Below are 22479 nucleotides of genomic sequence, written 5' to 3' on the forward strand. Positions count from 1 at the left end.
ACATATTTGAGATAATCATCTTATAAAGAGAAAAGATTCCTTTGCTCACAGTTCTGGATACCCCAGTCCATGATCAGGTTACTGCTGTTGGTTTGTGTCTATGATGCAAGGCAAAGCAGAACACGCCTCTTAGCTAGGAAGTGAATGGGAGAGAGAAAGTGACCAGGGTCTTACCATTCCCTTTAAAGGAACAGTTCCAGTGACCTAAGACTTCCCCTTAGGCCCCACCTCTTAAAGGTTCTAAAAGCAACATCGGGGTGGGGGGGAACTTTTAACCCAAGGACCTCTTGTGGACATTCAACAGTTAAATGTAGTAACTACCTTTCTCCATAAAACTTTGCCCTTGCACATACAAGCAGCACTTGTCTAAAGAGAGACATCCTAGTCCTTGCCACCCACTTTATTTTCCTCTGGCAAGTTTTTCACAGCATGTGATGTGGGTGAAAATCTAAGCTATCCTAGTGTGGCTTAGCCCATCTCTTATTTTTGCTTTTGCAATATTCATTTTTAAATTATTTTTCCTGAGGATCGCATTTGAAAATGTATTTAACATGAGTTTATTGTATTGCATTGGTGAAATGCTTAAATGTGGCTTCCTGATATGGTATTGCTTTGCTGAGTGCTTGATGGCACAAGGACCAGATTCCAACAACAGTTAGCATGGCATAGTCTTTCAAAGGACTGATTTTTTTTCATTTCTCCTTCCTTCCTTCTTTCCTTCTTTCCTTCCTTGCTTCCTTGCTTCCTTCCTTCCTTCCTTCCTTGCTTGCTTGCTTCCTTGCTTCCTTCCTTCTCTCTCTCTTCTCTCCTTTCATTCCTCCTTCCCTTCCTTCCTTTCTTTTTTCTTTCATTCTTTCTTTTTTCTTTCTGTACTTGGGCTTGAACTCTGGGCCTGAGTTTTGCTCAAGACTAACACTATACCATTTGACCCACAGTGCCACTTCCAGATTTCTCTGTGATTAACTGCTCATGCTGACTTTGAATATCAATTCACCTGAGTAGCTAGGATTTCACGTGTGAACCCCTGGCACCCAGCTTAAGGAATGTTTCTTGGTGGTTTTGTTGGATCTGCCATCAGATAAGCAAGTTTCTAGACAGCAGCTTTAGTGACCAGTGAGCACTGAATTCTTTTTCATTTCCTTTTTTAGGCTTCTGGCTGCGATGGGTCTGAGATTCCTGATGAGGTGAAGCTGATCGGGTTTGCTCAGCTAAGTGTGAGCTGATGTATGTCCCCTGACATTGCCCTAACCTGTTGTGGCCCCTCCCCTCCCACTCCTTCCTGCCTCCTTCCTCCTGCCCCTAACTCCCAATTCCCAGCAAAATCAGAAGATTGTGAAGAGGCTGGCTTCAGTGAAATGGGGATAAAAATAATTTTTTTAAACTTACCACACTCTGAGTTCTGCTTTATTCTCTAGCAATCTACAATACAAGAACAAGCAAATGCCACAACTGCACGACTGTTGCTGAGTTTTCCAAAAGCTATTTAATATTCTTAGCAATCAATTTGGATAGCCCTTAAGCGAAAAGAGTCTGAAACACACTCAGGTGGTCCTATTTATTGGCAACAAAAGGAATTTTCTACCAGAAGCCTATTTCTCCTTTCGTTGTTGGTGTTTCTGTTATGATACTTTACTTGTACATCTGACAATACTGCCTCTTTTTGTTGTATTTAGAAATTAATATACTTATAAAATTAAGATTTATTAGCCAAACTTGAATTCTAGTTTTAAAACTGACTGTGAATTTTATTTTTCATATATTTATGCATTACACAACTTAGCTATAAGAAAACAGTTTTTTGATTATATGCTTCTTGCAGTTAATCTCTTGTTACTTAAACAAAAATTTTCAGGTCTGTCTTTGAAGTATTTATAACTTCTAATTTTTGAACTGACTGAATTAGGAATTTGAATGCTTATCCTTTTGGTTTATTTGCCTAAAAAAAATTCAACCCCACAGTCTGCTTGTCTCTTGGGAGAGGGAGGTGCCTTGCAAACTTTCATATTAAGAATGTGCCTGAGGCTGCTTTACTCTGAAATAGTCTCAGATCTTAAAATTTCTTCCACATAAAGTGGCATATGTAAGTTCTACTTCATTGGAACATTTAGAATGCTATTTAAAAAGTTGTTTTGTCATTCTGTTTGATTGCTAACTATATACCCATCTCTGATTTGGTTCTCCTTAAGTGATAAGATTTGCTAATGCAAATGTGATAAACTTGAAAATACACAAATCTGAGTGTTACTTGAAATTCTTCAGTATACCCAAGTAGCGTGAATATGATGGAAAGGGTTATACAATGATTTAAAGATGAAAAATAAATGAAGTTTCCAGAATAAATACTTCCACTCCCCAAAGCTCTTTGCTTGGCTATATCTATTATGAAACTTGTAAACCTTAGGATTTCCAAAATTGGACTCTAAATGTTCAGGGGGATAGGATCCCAGGATGGTACCATTGCTCTTTCCTAGCTAATCCTAGATACGGCAGCTCTTTAATGTACTTTAAAAAGCAAATATATATTACTAAGGAAAAAAGTTATTTATAATTGCCTTGTCATAATTGTTAAGGTGTTCTAGAGCCATTTGCATACAATTTAATGTAATTTCATTCCATTCTATTGTTTACACAATGATTACTCAAAGATGACTGCAAAGGTAAAAGGAAAATAAAAGTGTATTGCACAATGAAATTGTGTGGAATTGTTTCCTTCATCCTTTAGTTTCTATATGTTTTTGCAATGATATTTAACACTTTAATAAAATATAGTTAACCTGAAAAGGCATAAGGCATCTGTCAAGTCACACAGAATCAGTTTTGACAAGTAGCTTAAATTAGTTTGAGGAGAGAATGAAAGCCAAACATTGATATTCCATGTAGACAACCTGTCTTTTAATTAAATCTGTAGCACTTCAGAGAACAAGAGAAAACAATTCCTTTGAACCACTTTATTCCCTTTAGTGCTAGAGATACAGAGTTATGTAGAGTGATAAAATGACATATCCAAGGTTCTTCACAAAACTGCTTGCAGGGCTGGACTCCTGTGGTCCAGGTTTCCTGACACCAGAGCACATTCTTTACAATCTTCTCAGTACCTTGCATGTAAAAACACCATATGAGAAGGTATTATCTACTTGGAGAGCAAAATGCACATGAATAATGAGAACATTCCAATGATGATTCCAATAGCCTTTAATATCTACTTCTAATGCACACTAATATTTCCATATTTTTCCAAAATTTACCATATCTTCCTAATAGCATATAAAATAGGTAGGGTAAGGGATGATACAATGTAGCTAAAATGCAAGGGTAAAGATGGAACACAAAAATGCACCAAAACCTTGTGCTATTGTGAGATAATTCTGAACATTAGACTGTAGTTCCCTACCCACCATACTCTTACCATGCAGAGTTACCTAAAGATTCAATATAATCTCTACCAAAATCATCAACTTCTATTTTCCTCAGGAATTTGAAAAGCGATTTTACAATTTGTGAAGAACCATTAAAGACCCTGTATTCCCAGGACAATCTTAGATAAGAAGAGCAAACCTAGGTGCTCTGAATTCTGTGCAGAAAACAGTCAACAAAATGGAAATGGAATCTCTGGATTGAGAGAAAATACTTGAAAGATAAGAGTAGATAAGCCTATAACCCTAGCCACTGTTTGTATTAGAACCACAAGCCAGTTTTTGTGATTGTCTTTGCTGCGATGTTCCTTTCTGTAAGAAGGAAAGAAATAATTCTTGCTATATTTTTTATAATTTACTACTAGTGATGTGTTTATGTGTTTTATTCTATTCTGCACAGTTCTTTAAAGGATGGAAATTGGTCTTAAAGGGACTGATAAACATTTTTATGAAATATTACTATTTTCTTCTACTTTGTTTTATTCAATAATGACAACTATAATGTAAAAGCAATAAATATTTGATTTTATTGTACAAAATAAAGTTAATGTCTAAAGTACACAACACACACCATTCTACTATCTTTTTAAAGTAGTTGAACAAAGGAGTTGACATTCAACAACGTACTTTATGAATACCTTGTGTCTTGACAGATGTCACCCCTTTCAACATTCTCACTCATTCCTCCAAATCTATATCCCTAACTTTTCTTAACTTTGTAGATATACATTGAGTCTCAAGACACTCTTACAAGTCAATAGCAAAGAGAGCATTTTTATTTTTTTGTTTTTTTTTTTAATGGGGCAAGGACTTGAATTTAATTTTTCCAAAGAAGATAGTTATTATATGCCAGCAGTGTGAAATCTGAGGACCAGACTTTTAACAGATGGAACACGGGGGGCATATCCAAAATATATGGGATGAATAATTTCTGGAAATCTTTTAGTTTGATGCCGTCCCATTTGTCAAGACTTTCTTTGGTTTGCTGTGTTTCTTGATCTTTACTGTAAAATTTTGACCTGTGCCCCATAGCCTTATGTTCCTCCTATTCTTTCCTGTCATAATTCCATGGTTTCAGGCCTTACATAAAGGCATTTGATCCATTTTGAGTTGATGCTGGTGCAAAATTTTATATATATATATATATATATATATATATATATATTCTAGTTTCAGTTTTCTGCATGTGGATATCCAGTCTTACCAGCATCATTTGTTGAAGAGGCTGACTTTCAGCCTGTGTTTTTGGCTCCCTTGCTGAATATTAAATGGCTCTACATCTGTGGGTTTATTTCTAGGTCTTGTGTTCTGTTCCATTGGACTTCAGGCCTATCTTTGTGCCAGTATCAAGCTGATTTCATTACTATGGCTCTGTGAGAACTGGAAGCTTGCTATTGTAATTCTTCCAGCATTATTCTGCCTGCTAAGAATTGCTTTTGCTATTTGGGGTATTTTTTATTCCATATGAATTATTGGGTTGCTTTCTCTTTCATAGGAAAATAATGTTGGGGATTTGATGCATATTGCATTGAATTTGTAGATTGCTTTGGGAGGTAGTGCCATTTTCATGATTGTAATTCTTCCAAGCCAGGAGCACAGAAGGTCTTTCCATTTCCTTGTCTTTTTAATTCCCTTCTTTAAACTTTTTGTTTTCACCATAGAAGTCCTTCACACCTTTAATTACATTAAGTCCTAAGTATTCTTTTGAGGATATTGTAAATGAAATTTATTTCCTGATTTCAGTATTGATCTCATTGGCACACAGAAACATTACAGAATTTTGTGGGTTGATTATATACCCTGCTACTTTACTAAAGTTTTGAATCAGATCTGTTAGCTTGAGGTAGGAGTCTATGGGCTTTCATAAGTACACTAAACAGTAAACTTGTTCAGCCACTCTGGAAAAGCAATGTGAGGATTCCTAACAAATTAAACATAGAACTCCTGAGCATTGACCCAAAAGATTACAAATCAGAATTCAGTAAAGGCACAACCATGTTTTTTGTAGTACCATTCACCATAGCCAAGGTATGAACCAGCCCAGATGACCCTCAGTGGATAAATGGATCAAGAAAATATGATAAACACGGGGGGGGGGAACATAGGCAATGGAATTTTACTAATCCATTAGAAAGAATATTGTACTGTTTGTAAAGAAATGAAAAGATGTAGAAAAACTTGTTAGGTGTAGTAGGTCATTCTCAAAGAAATGAAAGGTCCATGTTTTGCTTTTATCTTGAAGTTATATGTAGCTTACAAATTCATAAGTAAATACTTTGGGTGGTATACAAGTATATAAAAAGTATTAACACAACAAGATGATGAGACATAAAACCAAGGGTAAACCAATGATATTCACAAGACAAAATGGCGAAAATGAACTTTACAACTTTGGAGGGGGAGGGAAAGTGAGATTAAAAACATGGGGAGGGATAACAATGTCCATGAAGTAATGTACTTTCTACTTTATGAATGTAACTAACCCTTACAATAAAATAAAATAAAAAATAAAATGTGTTAACTTTATTATATAGTAGATTCAAGGGAGATAGCAAATAGTGTAAATCCTTAGAATGTTGAAATCAAAGTTCAGCAAAATAAAACATCAGGAAGGAAGGTACTGGCTCAAGAGGAAAGGGCTAGACAAATGAAGAGGGAAAAATGCTCTCAGGAATCCAATGTATATACAACAAAATTAAGAAGAATGAGGGAAGGGATTGATGAGGAAGGATGGGTGAGAATGCTGAAAAGGGTGCTTTGTTAAATGGCAACTTCTAGTACAACTACTTAAGGATAACTTTTTAAAAATCTGGAGACTTAATAGCAAGCTGATTTCAATTAGGGATACATTAGCCTTGAAACAATTTGAAAAGATGGATATGTTAATTAGATTGATTATAGTATTCTGTTTGCTATGTATGTGTTTACCAAAGTATTATCCATACATCTTATATATATATAATTTTAAGAGTAATAATAAAGCTAGGAGAAGCACTGCTCATAAACAGATGAGTTTTTGTTTTGTTGTACTGGTACTATATCTTAAACTCAGTTCCTGATCATTGCCCCTTAACTTTTTTGTTGAAGATGGGTGTTCTACCATTTAATCCATACCTCAATGTCTAGCTTTTTGGGTTAATTGGAGATAAGAGTCTCATGGACTTTCCTGCCTACCCAGCTTAGCATTGAACCACAATCTTAAAATCTCAGCCTCCTGAGTATCCAGAATTATAGCTGTGAATCATCTGTACTCATCAATAAATGGTTTTTAAATGACAGTTTCTCTGATCTATTAGCATGAACTAGAAGTTTAGTGCAATGAGTTTGAACTTAAAAGAAATCAAGTGTTTGATTTTTGCCTATTGAGGAATGTGCTCAGTTTCTGACCTATGGAGTTAGGACGATAATTTGCCTTTTTTAACATAATCAGTTTGTGAAAACTTGTCACAGCAATAAAGAAAAGATGTAAAAAAAAAAAAAGAAAGAAACCAAGTGTTCCTTTAAATTGTTTCAATAGTGTTGAATTTCTACTTATAGTACTCAAAGTAAATGAATTAAAATATTATTAAATGTCTCCCTTACTTCTCCAGATACAATATCATTGAATAACCCAAACACCACACACACACTCTCTCTCTCTCTTTCTCTCTCTCTTTCTCTCTCTCTCTCTCTTTCTCTCTCTCTCTCTCATTTTGACGATCACAAAGACATTTTGGAAACATGGGTATTTGAACATCATTCATCATTCTTATTCCTACTAAGTAAACAATGTGTGTTGTAGTGTGGTGAGTGTTGGTACTGGAGCTTGAACTCAGGGCCTCCAGCTCTCTAGATTTCTTGCTCACTTTTGGCTAACATTCTACCACTTAATCTTGGCCTCCAGTATAGCATTTTGCTGGTTAATTGGAGATGGACTTTTAAAAATATGTCTGCCTGTCTAACTCAAAGTCATCTTCCAGGTCTCTACCTCCTGAGTAGCTAGGATTACAGGTGTGGGCCAATGGTACCCAGTTTCTAGATGCTCTTATGCTGCAGAGAAAGCAGAGAAAATTCATACTCAAGACATAGTAATGGTATCTTTTATCTGCTGTTTTCTACTTTGACTACTAAACATCCCCAATGCTAGTCTGAGAACCTAAGAGCAGTGAAAATGTAATCTCCACAATCTGATTACTACTGTGAAGTTTGTGCCAAGCTAATAGATACTTTTATACTTGAAGATTCCCAGGTGAACTAGGACCACATATCCAGGAAAAGCACCCTGAAATTTCCACCACATTAATTCCATCACCCCAAATAAGCATCATTACCTGAAGAGGTTTAATGGGCCATCATAATTCCTCAAAGAGCAAATAAATTTACTAGTAATAAAATTACTATAGAGTGATGAAAGGTCAGTGATTGAAAAACATCCTATAAGGCATTTGTCCTTGATGTAAAGTATACCCAAGAATGCAATTATTGTACCACAGAGTAAAATTATTAAAGAGAAAAACTGGCTTATTGTTCAAGTTCAATGTCAGTGAAGCTGATGGACCATGATCTTGGAGAAGTAGGATAGTACTCTGCTTTAAAAATGGTAGCTATTTTCACGATGTTGATTCTTCCAATCCAGGAGCATGGGAGGTTTTTCCATTTCCTCAGTTCTGCTTTAATTTCCTTTTTCAGGGTTTTAAAGTTTTCATCAAAAAGGTCCTTTACATTCTTAGTTAAGGTAATTCCTAGGTACTTTATTTTCTTTGAAGCTATTGCAAAAGGAGTTGCATTCCTGACTGTTGCCTCATTCCTCTCACTGTTGGCGTAGAGGAAGGTGGTTGATTTTTGAGGGTTAATTTTATACCCTGCTACCCTTCCAAAGTTTTGAATCAGCTCAAGGAGCTTGGGGGTAGAGTCTATAGGATTCTTTAAATACGGAATCATGTCATCTACAAAGAGGGAAAGTTTTACTTCTTCTTTCCCTATTTGGATCCCCTTTATGCTTGCTTCTTGCCTTGTTGCACTGGCTGGGAATTCTAATTCTATGTTAAAGAGGAGTGGAGAGAGTGGGCATCCTTGTCTTGTTCTGATTGTTGTCCTTAACGTACTATGTTATTTCTCATCTCTTTTGCTATCCCTTGATTATCTCATATTGTTACAGTATCTTACTTTGTTATCTGATATATTGGATATATTTGTATTTGGTTATTTGAAATTGGATAGGGAAGGGGGTAAAACAAGATGAGGGGTGGGGGTTGGGTGGAGGGAAATGGGGACCAAGACATGAGAAAGGGTATCAATTACGTGAATTAATGCACCTTCTATCTGGCAAATATAATGTAACCCTTCTATTAATTACAATAAAAATATATGAAAAAATAAATAAAATAAAATTATAAAACAGAAATAAAAAAATGGTAGCTAACACATGGCTAAAACTTCAACCAAGCAAATAATTTGATACTGAACAATGCTGGCAATGATTTTTTCCAGATTGGGAAATGCAACATCCAACACGCATAAACACAATAATGTGTATCAATAAACACAATACAGACAATAATACAATATAGCACATCAACAGAATCCAGGACAAGAATCATATGATCATTTCAATACATGTAGAAAAGGCATTTGCAAAATGGCCTAGCTGTAGAGTGCTTGCCTAGCATGCATGAAAGACCCGGGTTCAATTCCTTGGTACCACATACATAGAAAAATCAGGAAGTAGTGCTGTGGTTCAAGTGGTAAAGCTCTAGCCTTGAGAAAGCCCAAGGATAGTACTAAGGCCCTGAAGTCAAGCCCCAGGACTGCCAAAAAAAATTACAGTGAATAAGTGTGTGAGGGGAACGTTTTCTTAATCCATTCTTCAGTTGCAAAGAATCTGTGCCATTTCTGTAACTTAGCTACTGTGGATGTTCGGGTCCCTTTATTGTAATCTTGACTTTCAATCTTTTGGATAAATACATTCTATCATAAGGTAGTTCTATTTTTAGAGTTTTGGAGGATTCTCCATACTGACTTCTATAATAGAGTGCTAATTTACATTTCCAGCAACTCTATGATAGTGTTCTCCAGCATTGTTGTCACTTTTTTTATTGTTGATGATGGCTATTCTAGTCAAAGTGAGAGAGAATCTTAGTGTTCTTTTGTATTTCCTTTATGGCAAGGTTTGTGGAGCGTTTCTTCATGTATTTATTGGCCATTTTTACGTCTGTGAATTATCTATATATTTCCTTTACTGTTAATTGGGTTATTGATTCTTTAGGGATTTAACTTTTCAAATTCCTTGTATATTCTGGTTATTAGACCCCTATAAGAAACAGACCTGGCAAAGAACCTCCATTAATTTGGCTGTATATTTTTCTTAGTTTTTAGCTTGATGCTATCTCATTTGTCAATTCTGCTATTTGCTGAGCCCCTGGAATTCTACTCAGGATGTGCTGACCTATGCCAACATATTCTAGATTTTTTTCTACTCTTCCCTATTCATATAGTTTCAAGATTTCAAGTCATTTTTTAAAACTTTTTTTAGTAAATTATATTTTATTGTCAGGGTAATGTATAGAGGAGTTACAGTTATATTTGTCAGGTAGTGGGTACATTACTTCTTGAACATTGATACACCTTCTCATATTTTTGTTCTACTTGCTCTCCCTCCATCCCCTCCCAATCATCTTGTTTTTCCTCTGCCCTTCCCTATTTCAAATAAAGAAATATATATACATATACATATATATATATATATATACACGCTACTAGATAACAAAGTCAGATGCAGTAACCACATAAGCAAAATAATAAGATGGGGAAAAGAGTCTATGCATTGAATTATCTAAGTACACTTTGAAATTATATTAATACAAGGTGATAGGGGTCTAGTTTCATTCTTCTGAATATATATATATATATATGTATATCCAGTTTCTCAGCACCATTTGTTGAAAGATGATCATTTTTCTAATGTATTTCTGGTTCTCATTTGTTTATTACTCATCATTAAACCACATGTTGGTCAGTCTCCATGAGTTTAACTATTTTTTTAATCTCTTTCGTTTTAGTTTACTAATTTTATTTCATTATTGTCAGACAGTACCACAAAGTCATTTTAATTTTCTTATAGAATATGGTGTTTTAAGAACTTAAGAGAATGTTCCTTGGGGTGCTGGGAAGAATATCTATTAGGTCCATTTGGTCTGTGATATAATTTAAATGTGAAATTTCTTTGTTGAAGTTTTGACTGGCTGATATATTTACTTGTGAGAATGTGATATTGAAGTATTGACTGTCATTGCATTGGAGTCTATATATCTTTTTATATCCAATAGTGTTGAAAAAGTTGACTGCCAGCCTATTTGATGAACTGCTGTCTTCTTGGTGGATGGTTCCCTATATTGGTATGAAATGATCTTTGTGTCTTCCGACTGATTTTGCTTCAAACTCTACTTAGATATAAGTATAGCTTTATCTGACTGTTTTTGAGTTCTATTGCTTGTATTTTCTTCAACCTTTCACCATTAGCTAATTTGTTTGGTTTTGTCACATTATGTGTGTTTCCTGTAGTTAGCTGATGTTTGAGCCTTGATTGATTGTATTTCTTTTATTGAAAAACTGTATCAAAGGAACATAGGCTCAATGGTTTCCCTCATTTGTCATAATCAGTAGAAACCTTGGGCTCTTCTAGCAGAGATTTGCAATAGAACAAAACCTTGATACAAAAAGGCATATAGTAAGACGCTAAATGAAAGGATGTCTAGGATATAGAAACATAAGCCATATAATGAATGATTGTTGTCCTTAAGGTACTATGTTATCTCTCATCTCTTTTGTTGTCCCTTGGTTATCTCATATTGTTACAGCATCTCACTTTATTACCTGATATATAGGATATATTTGTATTTGGTTATTTGAAATTGGATAGGGAAGGGGGGAAAACAAGATGAGGAGTGGGGGTTGGGGGGAGGGAAATGGGGACCAAGACAGGTGGAAGGGAATCAATGTATGTGAATTAATGCACCATCTATCTGGCAAATATAATGTAACCCTTCTATTAATTACAATAAAAATATATGAAAAAAAGAAAAACTGTATCCATTGATATTGTTAGAACTTTTATATTTGTATTATGGTTGTGGGGATTGAACTCGGTCTTGGGTGCTACCCCTGAGTTTTTTTTTTTCTTTCAAGGCTAGCAATCTACTTGTTGAGCCACAGCTCCATGTCTAGTTTTTTAAATAGTTAGTTGGAGATAAAAGTCTCAGGAACTTTCCTTCTCAGGCGTGCTTCAAAACAGGATCTTCAGATCTCAGTCCTGTGAACAACTAGTTTTACAAACATGAGCCACTGATGTCTGAAAGATATTGTAAAAATTGAAATGTATGTTATAGTTTTTAGGGTCTTTCACCAAAGCTTAGTTTTATATTTCTTCATGGTTTTCCTATAATTATCTATTCATCTGGTAAGATATATTTTCTCCACATTTTTTGTTTATGATGATTTTTTCTGTGCATGATGTCTTTGAGTGTTTTCTTTAGTAATGGATTGGTGGTGGTAAATTATTCTAGTTTTGTTTATCATGAAATCTGTACTTGCTCTTCAGTTGTAACTGAAAGCTCAATGGCTAGAGTATTTTGGGATGGTACTTGATAACTTTCAGTTCTTGAAATATATTATCCCATGCCTCCTTGCCTTCATGATTTGTGTTGAAAAATCTGCTATTATTCAGAAACTTTTTTCCATAAAATGGATGATTCTTTTCTCTCATACCATTTTTAATGTTTTCTTTGCTCCTTGTGATTGATATTTTAACTGTAAAATTTTTGTAGTAGAAAAGTTCTTTTATAGTTTGGTCTGCAGGCTTTCCTAAAAGCCTCTTGTATCTGACTGGGCATCCCCTTTTCAAGAGTTGAAAAGTTATGTAATATAACTGTTAAATATATATATATATATATATATCATAAGCCTGTAGGTATCCTCTCTTTTCTTTCATTAATACCTATAATGATGTAAATTTGGGGGGTGGGTAGAGTCTTCCAACTTCATTTCCTATTTCTTTGATTCATTTTATGCATTTTCTTATACTTTTTCTACTATACTTATCTGTCTTCGGAAACAGAAATTCTGTCTTCCATCTTACCTCCACCAGATAGGTTTTCCACATTTTTAAAAATCTCATCCTTTAATTTAATTGTTTTTGCAGGAATTGTTTTCTCATTTCCTTACTTTATGTATTTACCTCTGTCTGCTTCAATGTGTTTAACTGTTTAGCTGTACTCTCTTTGAGCTCAAATAATTCTTTATTCAATTGAAATTCGTTAAATTTTTTAACATATGTTCTCACTGAGTCTACTTTTTGTAGACTCTTTGTGTTTGTGTAGTTTCTCATAGTAGTATCTTTTATTTTATTGAATATTCTTACCAGCATTCCTTTTAGCTCAGTAGATGGGGTTTTCTCTACTTCACAGTCCTTTTGGTTCTGTTCCTGCTCAGGTGGAGCTTTAGAATTCACCATTGCTGTAATACAATCACCTGGCATGGTGATCTGTCCTGGCTACTTAACCAGGCAGGTGTTCTCTCATGTAGCTACCACAGGTTGCATTGCACTAGCACAGAACCCTTGGACAATGGCTGCCACAAATTGTGATACAGGCCTATGATACTTTTCCCCCCAGAATTTTTCAGGGGACTGGAGGCTTGTGTCATGGTAGTGCTGTGGTTCAAATAAAGGGAAGGGTGGCAAAGAAAATACCACAAAAGACCCAAATCTTCTGTCACTACAACTATGGCTTTTCACCTTGTTCTAGGCTCTGTGTGAATAAGAATTTTTGGTTGTTTCCCTTTTGGAGTTTTAAAATTCAAATATTTATTTCTATAGTCATGAGCTATTTATTCCTTGCATACTCACTTTAGGCTAGCTTTCCCTAGTTAAAGATCTTAAACCTCCTTGAAATATCCTTTTATTCATTTACCTTTATTGTCCAGCTGATGTACAAAGGGGTTACAGTTACTTAGTAAGGTAGTGAGTATATTTCTTGTTTGACACTGTCACCACCTCACATGTTTTTCACCCACTTTCCCTCCCCCACCTCCCACTCCAAGGTGTAGAGTTTATTTCTAATATATTGTCTTATGTGTATCACCATTTTGTTGTCCCTTCACCTCTAATTCAAATAAACATATATACAATACACCAGGTACCAAAATCAGATACAGTGACAACAGGGAATAAATCATAGTGGCAAAAACAAGGGAAAAAAAGAAATAATTTCACATAGTTAAAAACAACAACCATAAAGAAAAAAACCCCTCTTGTTTCCATATCCTTGAGTCCATTTCCCTTATCATTATCTTATATGGTCATATGTACATTTTGAGCAATTGTGGTCCTATGTTAAGAAAATCCTCAACATATACTAATTATTACAAATGAGAGAAACAAAGGGGCTATGTTTCTTTGGTTCTGGATTACTTCACGTAGTATTTTTTCCAAGTCACATTTTCCTTACAAATGTGGCAATGTCATTCTTTCTGATGGCAGCATAGAAATTATATCTATTTCTATCTTCTATCTATCTATCTATCTATCTATCTATCTATCTATCTATCTATCTAACATTTTCTCTATCCATTCATTTATTGAGAGCCATCTGGTTTGGTTCCATGTCTTAGCTTTTAAGAACTTTTTCCTTGGAACTTTTCTTTTAATTAAAGAATTTATTAATATTGATTTTACATCATATTTCAAAGGACATGTTTAACAAACAAGTATTCAAGAAGGGAATTTCTATATACAATCACAGGCTCTTAATTTTTAGAACATAATCAAAATTAGGCTAAGGGTTCGAATGTCATACATACATATTAATCTATGTAATAAAACATGTCTATAGAGTCATAGATTTTTAGTGTTTATATTTCCAGTAGCATGCCCATAGCATTGGGTATGCACTGTTTGGATCTAATAGTTACATATTAAGGATTCCATGCACCTTTTGTTCCTTTGGTCTTGAATTGTCTCACTCAACATGATTCACTCTAGATTCATCCATTTCCCTGCAAATGCCATTATTTTATTCCTTGGAACTTTTAAGTGTTCGAGGAAACACTGAATGTTGTCAGCAATCCACCATTTCTCCCACTCTCAATTCACTACATTGTAAATATGCGAAAGCTAAATGGTTCAAGGTAACTCAAGGATTATTGAAATATGAATCAATAAAACTTGAATATAGATATATCTGGTTACAAAGCCCATGCTCAATCATCATATCATATAATTTCCTAATATAAAACAAAAACTATTTTATTCCAAGTTTTCTGTGGTTCATGCATTAATCTAAAGACTATCCTCAAAGTACTTTGCTTAAGTTTCCAAAGGACTTGGGAAACTGACCTTCCTCTATGCCTTTTATGCTTGAAGAAACAGACATATGGAGCTTTTAGGTAATTTTCTGCAAAGTCAATCAGCCAGTGAGTAACAGAAAGGATTTAAAACAAATGAAAAGGATCCTGAAACATCTCCATTTCGAGACACTTTCCTATCTTCTCCTGTTCTTTCATGTTTTTGCCTCTCCTCTGCTAAGAACTAGTTTACGTCTGGTAGGCCCCCAAGTTTATGCAGATTAAGTTAGGTGACTACATTTTTGGTACAAATTTATTTGTAACAGACAATTTTTAAAAAGTCATAGATGAGGCCTGAAGATGTTCCATGATAATTGCTACACTGTCACAGAAGTTGTCCTTGCTTTTCTTGTCACTATTTGTTTTGCAGATGTTTGTTTGTTTGTTTTGTTGGTTATGTAGACTAAATTTAGGACTTGGGCATTGTCCCTAAGCTTTTAGGCTCAAGGTTAGTCCTCTAGCTACTTTGAGCCACAGTACCACTTCCAGGTTTCTGGTGGTTATAGGTAAGAATTTCATATATTTTCTTGCTCAGGCTGGCTTCAAACCACAATCTTCAGCTCTCAGCCTTCTGAGTATCTAGGAAGACAGGCATGAGCCACTGAAACCCAACATGTAGCTATTTTTTCTTTATTCAAATTGCAATCTGGCTTCTAAATTTAGAAAGGTACGTATTTTCCTTGAGATTGTCGAACCAAATTCCAATTTCTGCTGGTTTTCTAAAACATTAAATAGCCTTAAAAAGCAAAATAAAAATAAATGAAAGCATAAAGCAATGACATTTGGCAGCATGACATTCTGACTTCTCTTCATGTTTCTTTTCTGGCCTTAGTGTGACTTAGCTAACACTCTCCTTCACTGCACTCAAGTTCAGTTTACTTGTCTTTAGATTGAGGGGGATTAATTAGCTGATCATTAACTTCCTGTGTAATATGAACATTCTAGGGGCCTAATTGAGCAGAGGAGTGGAGAAACTGGTTAGTGCTTGGACTGGCTGATCCACCCAGTTGTAACCACTGACCTGCTATGAATTAGGTTTTAGAAAGTTCATTCACCTAATTAGATCTTTTATAATAGCATGAATTGTACAGGGAGAATTCAGACCAACCTGCTAGAAGTTAGAAGGAGGAAAATGCTCATAGTTCTACAACACATTTTACTGCTTTCTGCTTATAGAAGGCTAGTAGGTAGGGAAGGAAGAGGGTGATAGGTGATGCAAAAAAAAAAAAAAGAAAATTGTCCCAGTCTTAGGGCTTCCTAGCACTCTGCCACTTGAGCCACAAATCCACTTCCATAATTTGGTGGTTAATTAGAGATCATAATCTCACAGACTTTCTTGCCCAGACTGACTTGGAGGCATGATCCTCAGGTATCAGCCTCCTGAATAGCTAGGATTATAGGCAAGAGCCATTAGCAGCCAGCCATATGCCCCAATCTTTATATGAAAGAAGCTGACAGATAGCTCTGGGCCCCAGGTAAGCTTCTTTCAGCATTAGGCTGCCTTTATCTGTATTATTTCAGGCACTGGTCCTCTTGCTTGAGGATTTCCTCTTTTGGATATTGCTGTGAATTAGGGTTTGACTATGTGAGAATATTTTATCTTATAGTTATGTGTTGGCAACCCTCTCAGACACCCACGTGGTGGGTAAGATGGTGGCAGAGCCCAGGGGAGTAATCCCAAGAACACAGACTCCAGAGATCAGGACTCTGGGTGCAGAGCTAATCTTTATTCCACAGAACGTGCTCGCTAAATACCCATCTAGCAGTCACAGCCACGTCATCAAATAGGGATGACTGGCAGCTAATGGTGTCCTGAGACACGCCCTACTTGCTCCAGGTGGGTGGGGCCAGCGCCTTCTGGCTCCTGACTGCTTGCAGTCACATATACACACTGAGTGTGTACGTTATTAAGGGCAGATGGCAAAAAGCAGGGTTCCTCACAGTTATGCAAGACAGATATAGTTATATTGAATTTTTAGATAAAAGGAAATTCAGAGAAGTTAAACAACTTATCTACAGATGCATAGGTTGTAATGGTAGCTAGTAAATGTGAACTGTATTTTCCTGCTACATTGCCTGTAAACCAAATCTGTATTTTCCCTTCTGTATTATGTCAGTTGGCTGCTTTTCAACCCATCAGAAAGTAGATGTAAACTTCCCAAAGGTGTTGTTTTAAATAAAATTTGGGAGATAGTAAATGATCTGGTATAGGCTATTATTCAATATATGCCAGAAAATTTACTAATATAACTGGCAAAAAAAGCCTCAGAATACACTGTAGGAAAACAATGTTTGTAGTTAGAATACAGGTTATGAACTGCAAAAGTAAAGGACAGTGCCTGAGTAATACCATTTTCAGCTGTTTCTTCTAGTTGGCAGCCATTCAAAACCACAGCTATTAAACATTGTAGTAAAATGAAGACTGCACAGCTGTAAAAATGAATTTAAGAATGCGGTGCTGGGAGTTTTGCCTAGTGGTTGGTGCTTGTCTAGCATGTACATAGATCCAGGTTCAATTCCTTGGTGCTGCATACACAGAAAAAGCCAGAAGTAGTGTTGTGGCTCAAGTAGTAGAGCCCTAGCCTTGAGAAAGCCCCAGAACAGTGACAAGGCCCTGAGTTCAAGCCCAGGACTGGAAAAAAAAAAAAAGAAGAAGAAGAATTGACAGAAAAGTAGTGTCAAGTCACAAATTGCCTAAAAGATCAACCAGGAGCTATAAAAAAGAATGGTAACTTTACTGGGAAAAAAAGAGTAAAGAGTTGACTTGTCTATCATAGAGACACCATAGGGATTAGTTTTTTTCTTGCACTTTTTGGCACAGCATGGTAAAGAAAAGGGTTAAAGTTATCCTGGTAGTTTCCCCTAGATGATGTTCATTAATGTAAAGTATCAGCTTTGAGTCCCTATCTGTCAAACTCCGTTTTAGACTGCTCTGGCTTTTATTATACAGCACTGGCCTCTTACTTTGTAGTGACTTCCATGTTTCAGGAAGTAGTTCACTGTTGTGTTTTAAAAAGACTGTCATTAGTTTCTGTGCTCAACTAATCCAAGGGAACTTTTTGCCTTTGCTCATGATGGACATGGTTAATTAGTCACAGCTCTTATCCTCATTGAGCCTTGAACTATTTTTAGCAACTCAGAAAATCCCAACCAATTAGAGTTGGCACTGGTGAAGTACGAGAAAGGTAAGAACCTTGTGTATATTTCTTTTTTACCCTATATAGTGAATTTAGCTTATAGTAACCATGGGATCATTGTTGGTTAGTCAGTAAATGGTTATAGATAATTTGTATCAATTTCCACAAATTCAGACTTACTGCCTATATTTTTAACAGATTACATGATTTTAGAGATTATCTTATCAAATCTGGTAGGTTTCTGTGGAGCTCAGGCTTCTGTCTCTCAGACTTGTATTTCTTTTTTTTTTCTTTCTTTCTTTGCCAGTCCTGGGCTTGAGCTCAGGGTCTGAGCCCTGTCCTTGGACTTTCTCAAGGTTATAGCTCTACTATTTGAGCCTCAGCACCACTTCTGGCTTTTTTTTCTATGTATGTGGTATGGAAGAATCGAACCCAGGTCTTCATGTATACTAGGCAAGCACTCTACCACTAGACCAAACGCTTGGCCCCTCAGACTTGTATTTCTTATATTCTGTACAGATTAGGAATTCCCCTATCATTAAAGGAGAAAAATGGTACAAATATAAGACTGGGCAGATCTCTGAGTTAAGGGTCTGAAGCTTTTAATTATAGTAAGAAAAAGGTATGGTCTCAAAAATGTCATCTCAGAGACACCTGAGCTAGAATGAAAGTATAGATACGTGTTATAAGCAGATATTAATCTACAAACTTAAAATTTTACCAAATCATGTTAAAGCTCTCAGATACACAGAAATGATTAACTTGTTAGCAATTATGGAGCCAAGAAAATTTCTCTATACCTGTATTCTGTGTTGTGCACTGCTGAGGCTGAGCCTCTGTATTCAGTTCTTACCCATGACTTTGCAATTGATGTGTACAGGTGGCCATGATTGTAAAAATCAGCATTGGAGCAAGGTTCATCTTCAATGAGGAATGAGAGGCAAGTTTCCATTGTTTTGACTTTTTTGGATCCATCTTCAAATGAGGATGGGAATATAGGTTTTAATAATTTCTATTTTCCTTTTTTATTTCAGTATGAATCTATTATGGTACCGAACTTGAGAAAATATAATTAGTTCCTGACCTAAAAAAAAGTTCTGTGTACAAGTGGAACCCTCTGTCTCCTTTCCTTTTTTCTTATCCTCTTCCAAGGACTCCTTGGTTGGTTGGAAACTGAGTTTAGTAGCAGATGATGCTTTTATTTATTCTCTCTCTCTCTCTCTCTCTCTCTCTCTCTCTCTCTCTCTCTCTCTCTCTCTCTCTCTCTCTCCCTCTCTCTCTCTTTCTCTCTCTCTCTTTCCTCCCTTCACTTTAGTTGGGTTCATGCATCTTCCCAATTTCCTTGGCTATTCCTTCTTTAAAGCATTGCACAAAGGTTACTTCTTGAATTTGCTAAATTCCGTTAAAATAGTGACCTATAGATTACCAGTTCCACATGCTTGATCCTCTTATCCTATTTCTTCTTTCTTTTCTCAAAGTACTTGTTACTTTCTAACAGCCTTCAAAATTCACTCATGCCTAATATTCATTTTGTGAACAAATCTCTACAGTTAGAGACTTTTGAATTATTTGCTGATGTACTCAAGCTTCAGAACAATAATGAGTATATTAGGGCTTTCAGTAAATATTTGTGGATAAATGAAAAATTCTTTAAATGAAGATAAGTAAATAAGGGAAGCTTTGAAACAACACAAGGGAAACTAAGCAAAAGAATTCCTCCTGGAGCATTTTATTTCCTTTTTTAATTCAGTCTCAAATTTATCCAATTACAGATTTATTTTGATTCAGGGAATTATCTTTTACAGTACAAATACCATAGCAATGGTGCCAAGTACTGAGTTACTAACAATTAGTGTAAATCCATTTGGATCCATCATTCTTTCTCATTGTCCAGTAAGGACCAGATTCCTTAAGAGAATGGGAATGTCAGAGGGATACTGGGCTACTTTGGAACATGGACTGCCATCTTGGGGACAGAGGAAATCTTGCTGAGAATTAAAACTGTTTAAAACATGAGATACTTCAGCCTGAAAAGATACGAATAGAATAGTCACATTTACATATTAATGTTTAGTTTCAATGATCTTTTAAAAATCCCTTCAATTAAAAACTTTCTTTGATCACTGACCTCCCTGAAGCCATGTATGAAGCCAAGTATGGCCTACATCCCAAAATGTGCCCTCCAGGAACTTGTTTAAAGGACTAAATGAGAATGAGGATGGGCACTTGATTTCCTGGATCGCTTCAGACTTAAAATGCTCATCAGAAGTGCTTCATCTAGAAAGAATGACTGTGCTTCCCAGGCATCTCTCCACAGGCCAGGTCAGCTGAGAAATGATCCAGATTTCACTGCCCAGCACTGTATACTTCCACAATTTTCTTGGCCACCATGAATAACAACAGTATTCCAGCCCCCACAAACATCATTTACGGTTATTTTATAATAATTAGGTTGTGGATTGTCAATCTGTTTTTAGAATCAACACATCATCCCTTAGGATTGAGAAATAGTAGACACATTAAGGACCTGAACAACTTTGGGACAGCTATGAGGTGGCCCAAGCAATGGCAGATTCAGGGGCTCATGCTTAAAAGTTTGCAGTCATTACCAATACTCCCACTGCACAGAACTGAGGAAACTTAATAAAACTCATTTTCCTCTCATCTCTGCTAGAAATTATGTTGCTGTTTGTAGTATGATTTGAGGTTTTGGAATCAACAAAGAAAGAATAGAATAAGAAAAGATGTAGACTCACTAGAGATATGTATTTGTCTACAAAGTATCCTGAATTTGATCTTCTATAATAAATCATATTAGCTACCATTTACTGACTTCTCACTTTTTATCAAGCATTGTACACTCAAGATTGCACTTAATCCTTACAATGGCCCCTATAGATGAACGCTGTACTTGCTCTACAGATATAAACATTAAACTTTTGCTGGTTAGGCAATTGCTAAGGGCCCCAAAGTGAGGAAGCCACTGGGTGAAGGCTCAAACCAATAATAGAGTAGACTCTTATGTTTAAATGTGATTTTAGAGTACCCACAAGGAAGCTCAGACAGGTTGCCTCTGTGTATCTTGGTTCTGTCTGTGAGGGGAAGGTTCCAAGAGATTACTCTTTATCAGAATTCTTACATGACAGCTTGTTATGAGGTTTGGATATATATATATATATATCAGTAATATAAAATGCTATTTTTAATTAAAAATTTAGACTAAGACAAAGTTTTTCAACTAAAAAAAATTAAAACAAAGCTGGTACATTCAGCCTAAGATACACACTCCATAATCAGATAGATGTGAAAGTTAGGAAATTCTTTAAGCTTTCCTAGAGTTCTATTCTTTCATCTATTAGAGCAACCACACCATTGGACCCTATAGGCTTCAAGGAATAAATGCAGTACAGATAAGGCAAGGTCTCAGTTTGTTTCCTTCACAAAATGAACCAAATGTTTTCTCTTCTAAAGCAAGTTCCCGGAGCGTTGTCATTAGTTGGTAACACGGATATGGAGATTAAACGACCCCACGTTGTTTCCTTAAGTATTTTTAAAATGGGTTAATGTGAACAAACATTGCATTTCTCTCTTGCCAAATGCTTTTGGGGATGTGAGAGTGAATAATTGGGATGAATATTGGGAAGTCATAGGAGAAAAATCCTTCCTCTAGCTCGCACAGGAACAGGACATGAGAACCCTAATGCTCTGTAATTTGGAGGGAGTTCTGAGAAAGAGACACATGTCTAAAAATGAAGTGCATACTCAGCTTTGGTGGTAAACTTTGTAACTACTGTGCCATTGGCACAGAGGGGGAGGTCAATTAGCCTATAAAATGACACAGAAGTAAGAGGCAAAAAATTGAAGAGGAAATGAGTTCTCTTAGCTTTTCCTTGACCCATTAAATGCTCTCAATCCATCTGATGAAGAATGAAGATCTTTTAGTTTTGACTGAAAGAGTCACAGAAAGAATTCTATATTGTATATATATTATCATAACCCTGTTTAGGTATTCAAGGACTTTTCTGGAATCCTACAGAAGATAACTGAAATTCAATATGCTTTTTTAAAATTTACGTTTTAAATTATCTTTAAGCAGTTATACAAAGGAGTTGCTGCTTAACCAAGCCATTGATGAATTAAGCATCTTCATCAATGTCACCCTTTCATAATTCCCTCTTATCCTTCCCCTACCCATCCTTCCTTCACTCTTTTTAGTTCCAAAGGCTATACGTTGAATTATTGACTACATTCTTCCCCTCTTTGCCTTTTTATTCATCTGTCCCTTTTCCCTTGACCTGATCCCACTTCTTTCAAGTATCCACCTTCTGGTGTTTATTTTGAACTCTTATTTTGCTGACATGCTTTCTTGTCCACAATTTTAGATGCCAACACAGCACTGGAGAAAACTTTGGAGGCAAAATAGATTCTTCCCATAGTCACTAATAAGATGCCAACCAAACAACCAACAAGTAAATAAATGTGTGTGAATGTATGAAAGAGAGAGAGAGGAGAGAGAGAGAGAGAGAGAGAGAGAGAGAGAGAGAGAGAGAGAG

The 22479-nt window shown here is 35.8% G+C and overlaps 1 protein-coding gene across 4 annotated transcripts in view; it reads left to right on the forward strand.

The window, feature by feature from the left end:
* Positions 1-10739, forward strand: part of Stk39 (serine/threonine kinase 39) — a 262474-nt gene extending 251735 nt beyond the window's left edge. For 2 of the 4 annotated variants that reach the window (XM_090342705.1, XM_090342708.1), the window contains exon 18: positions 1149-1385. In XM_090342705.1, the coding sequence (XP_090198831.1) occupies positions 1149-1223 (75 nt within the window). In that variant the 3' untranslated portion in view covers positions 1224-1385. Of the gene's footprint in view, positions 1-1148; positions 1386-1415; positions 2695-10717 lie in introns of those variants that run through there. The other 2 variants (XM_090342707.1, XM_090342706.1) reach the window with 2 other exon arrangements.
* The last annotated feature ends 11740 nt before the right edge of the window (positions 10740-22479 follow it).

This window comes from Megascapheus bottae, chromosome 12 (assembly GCF_031878675.1).
Source record: "Megascapheus bottae isolate mThoBot1 chromosome 12, mThoBot2.hap1, whole genome shotgun sequence".
NCBI classification, from domain to species: Eukaryota; Metazoa; Chordata; class Mammalia; order Rodentia; family Geomyidae; genus Megascapheus; species Megascapheus bottae.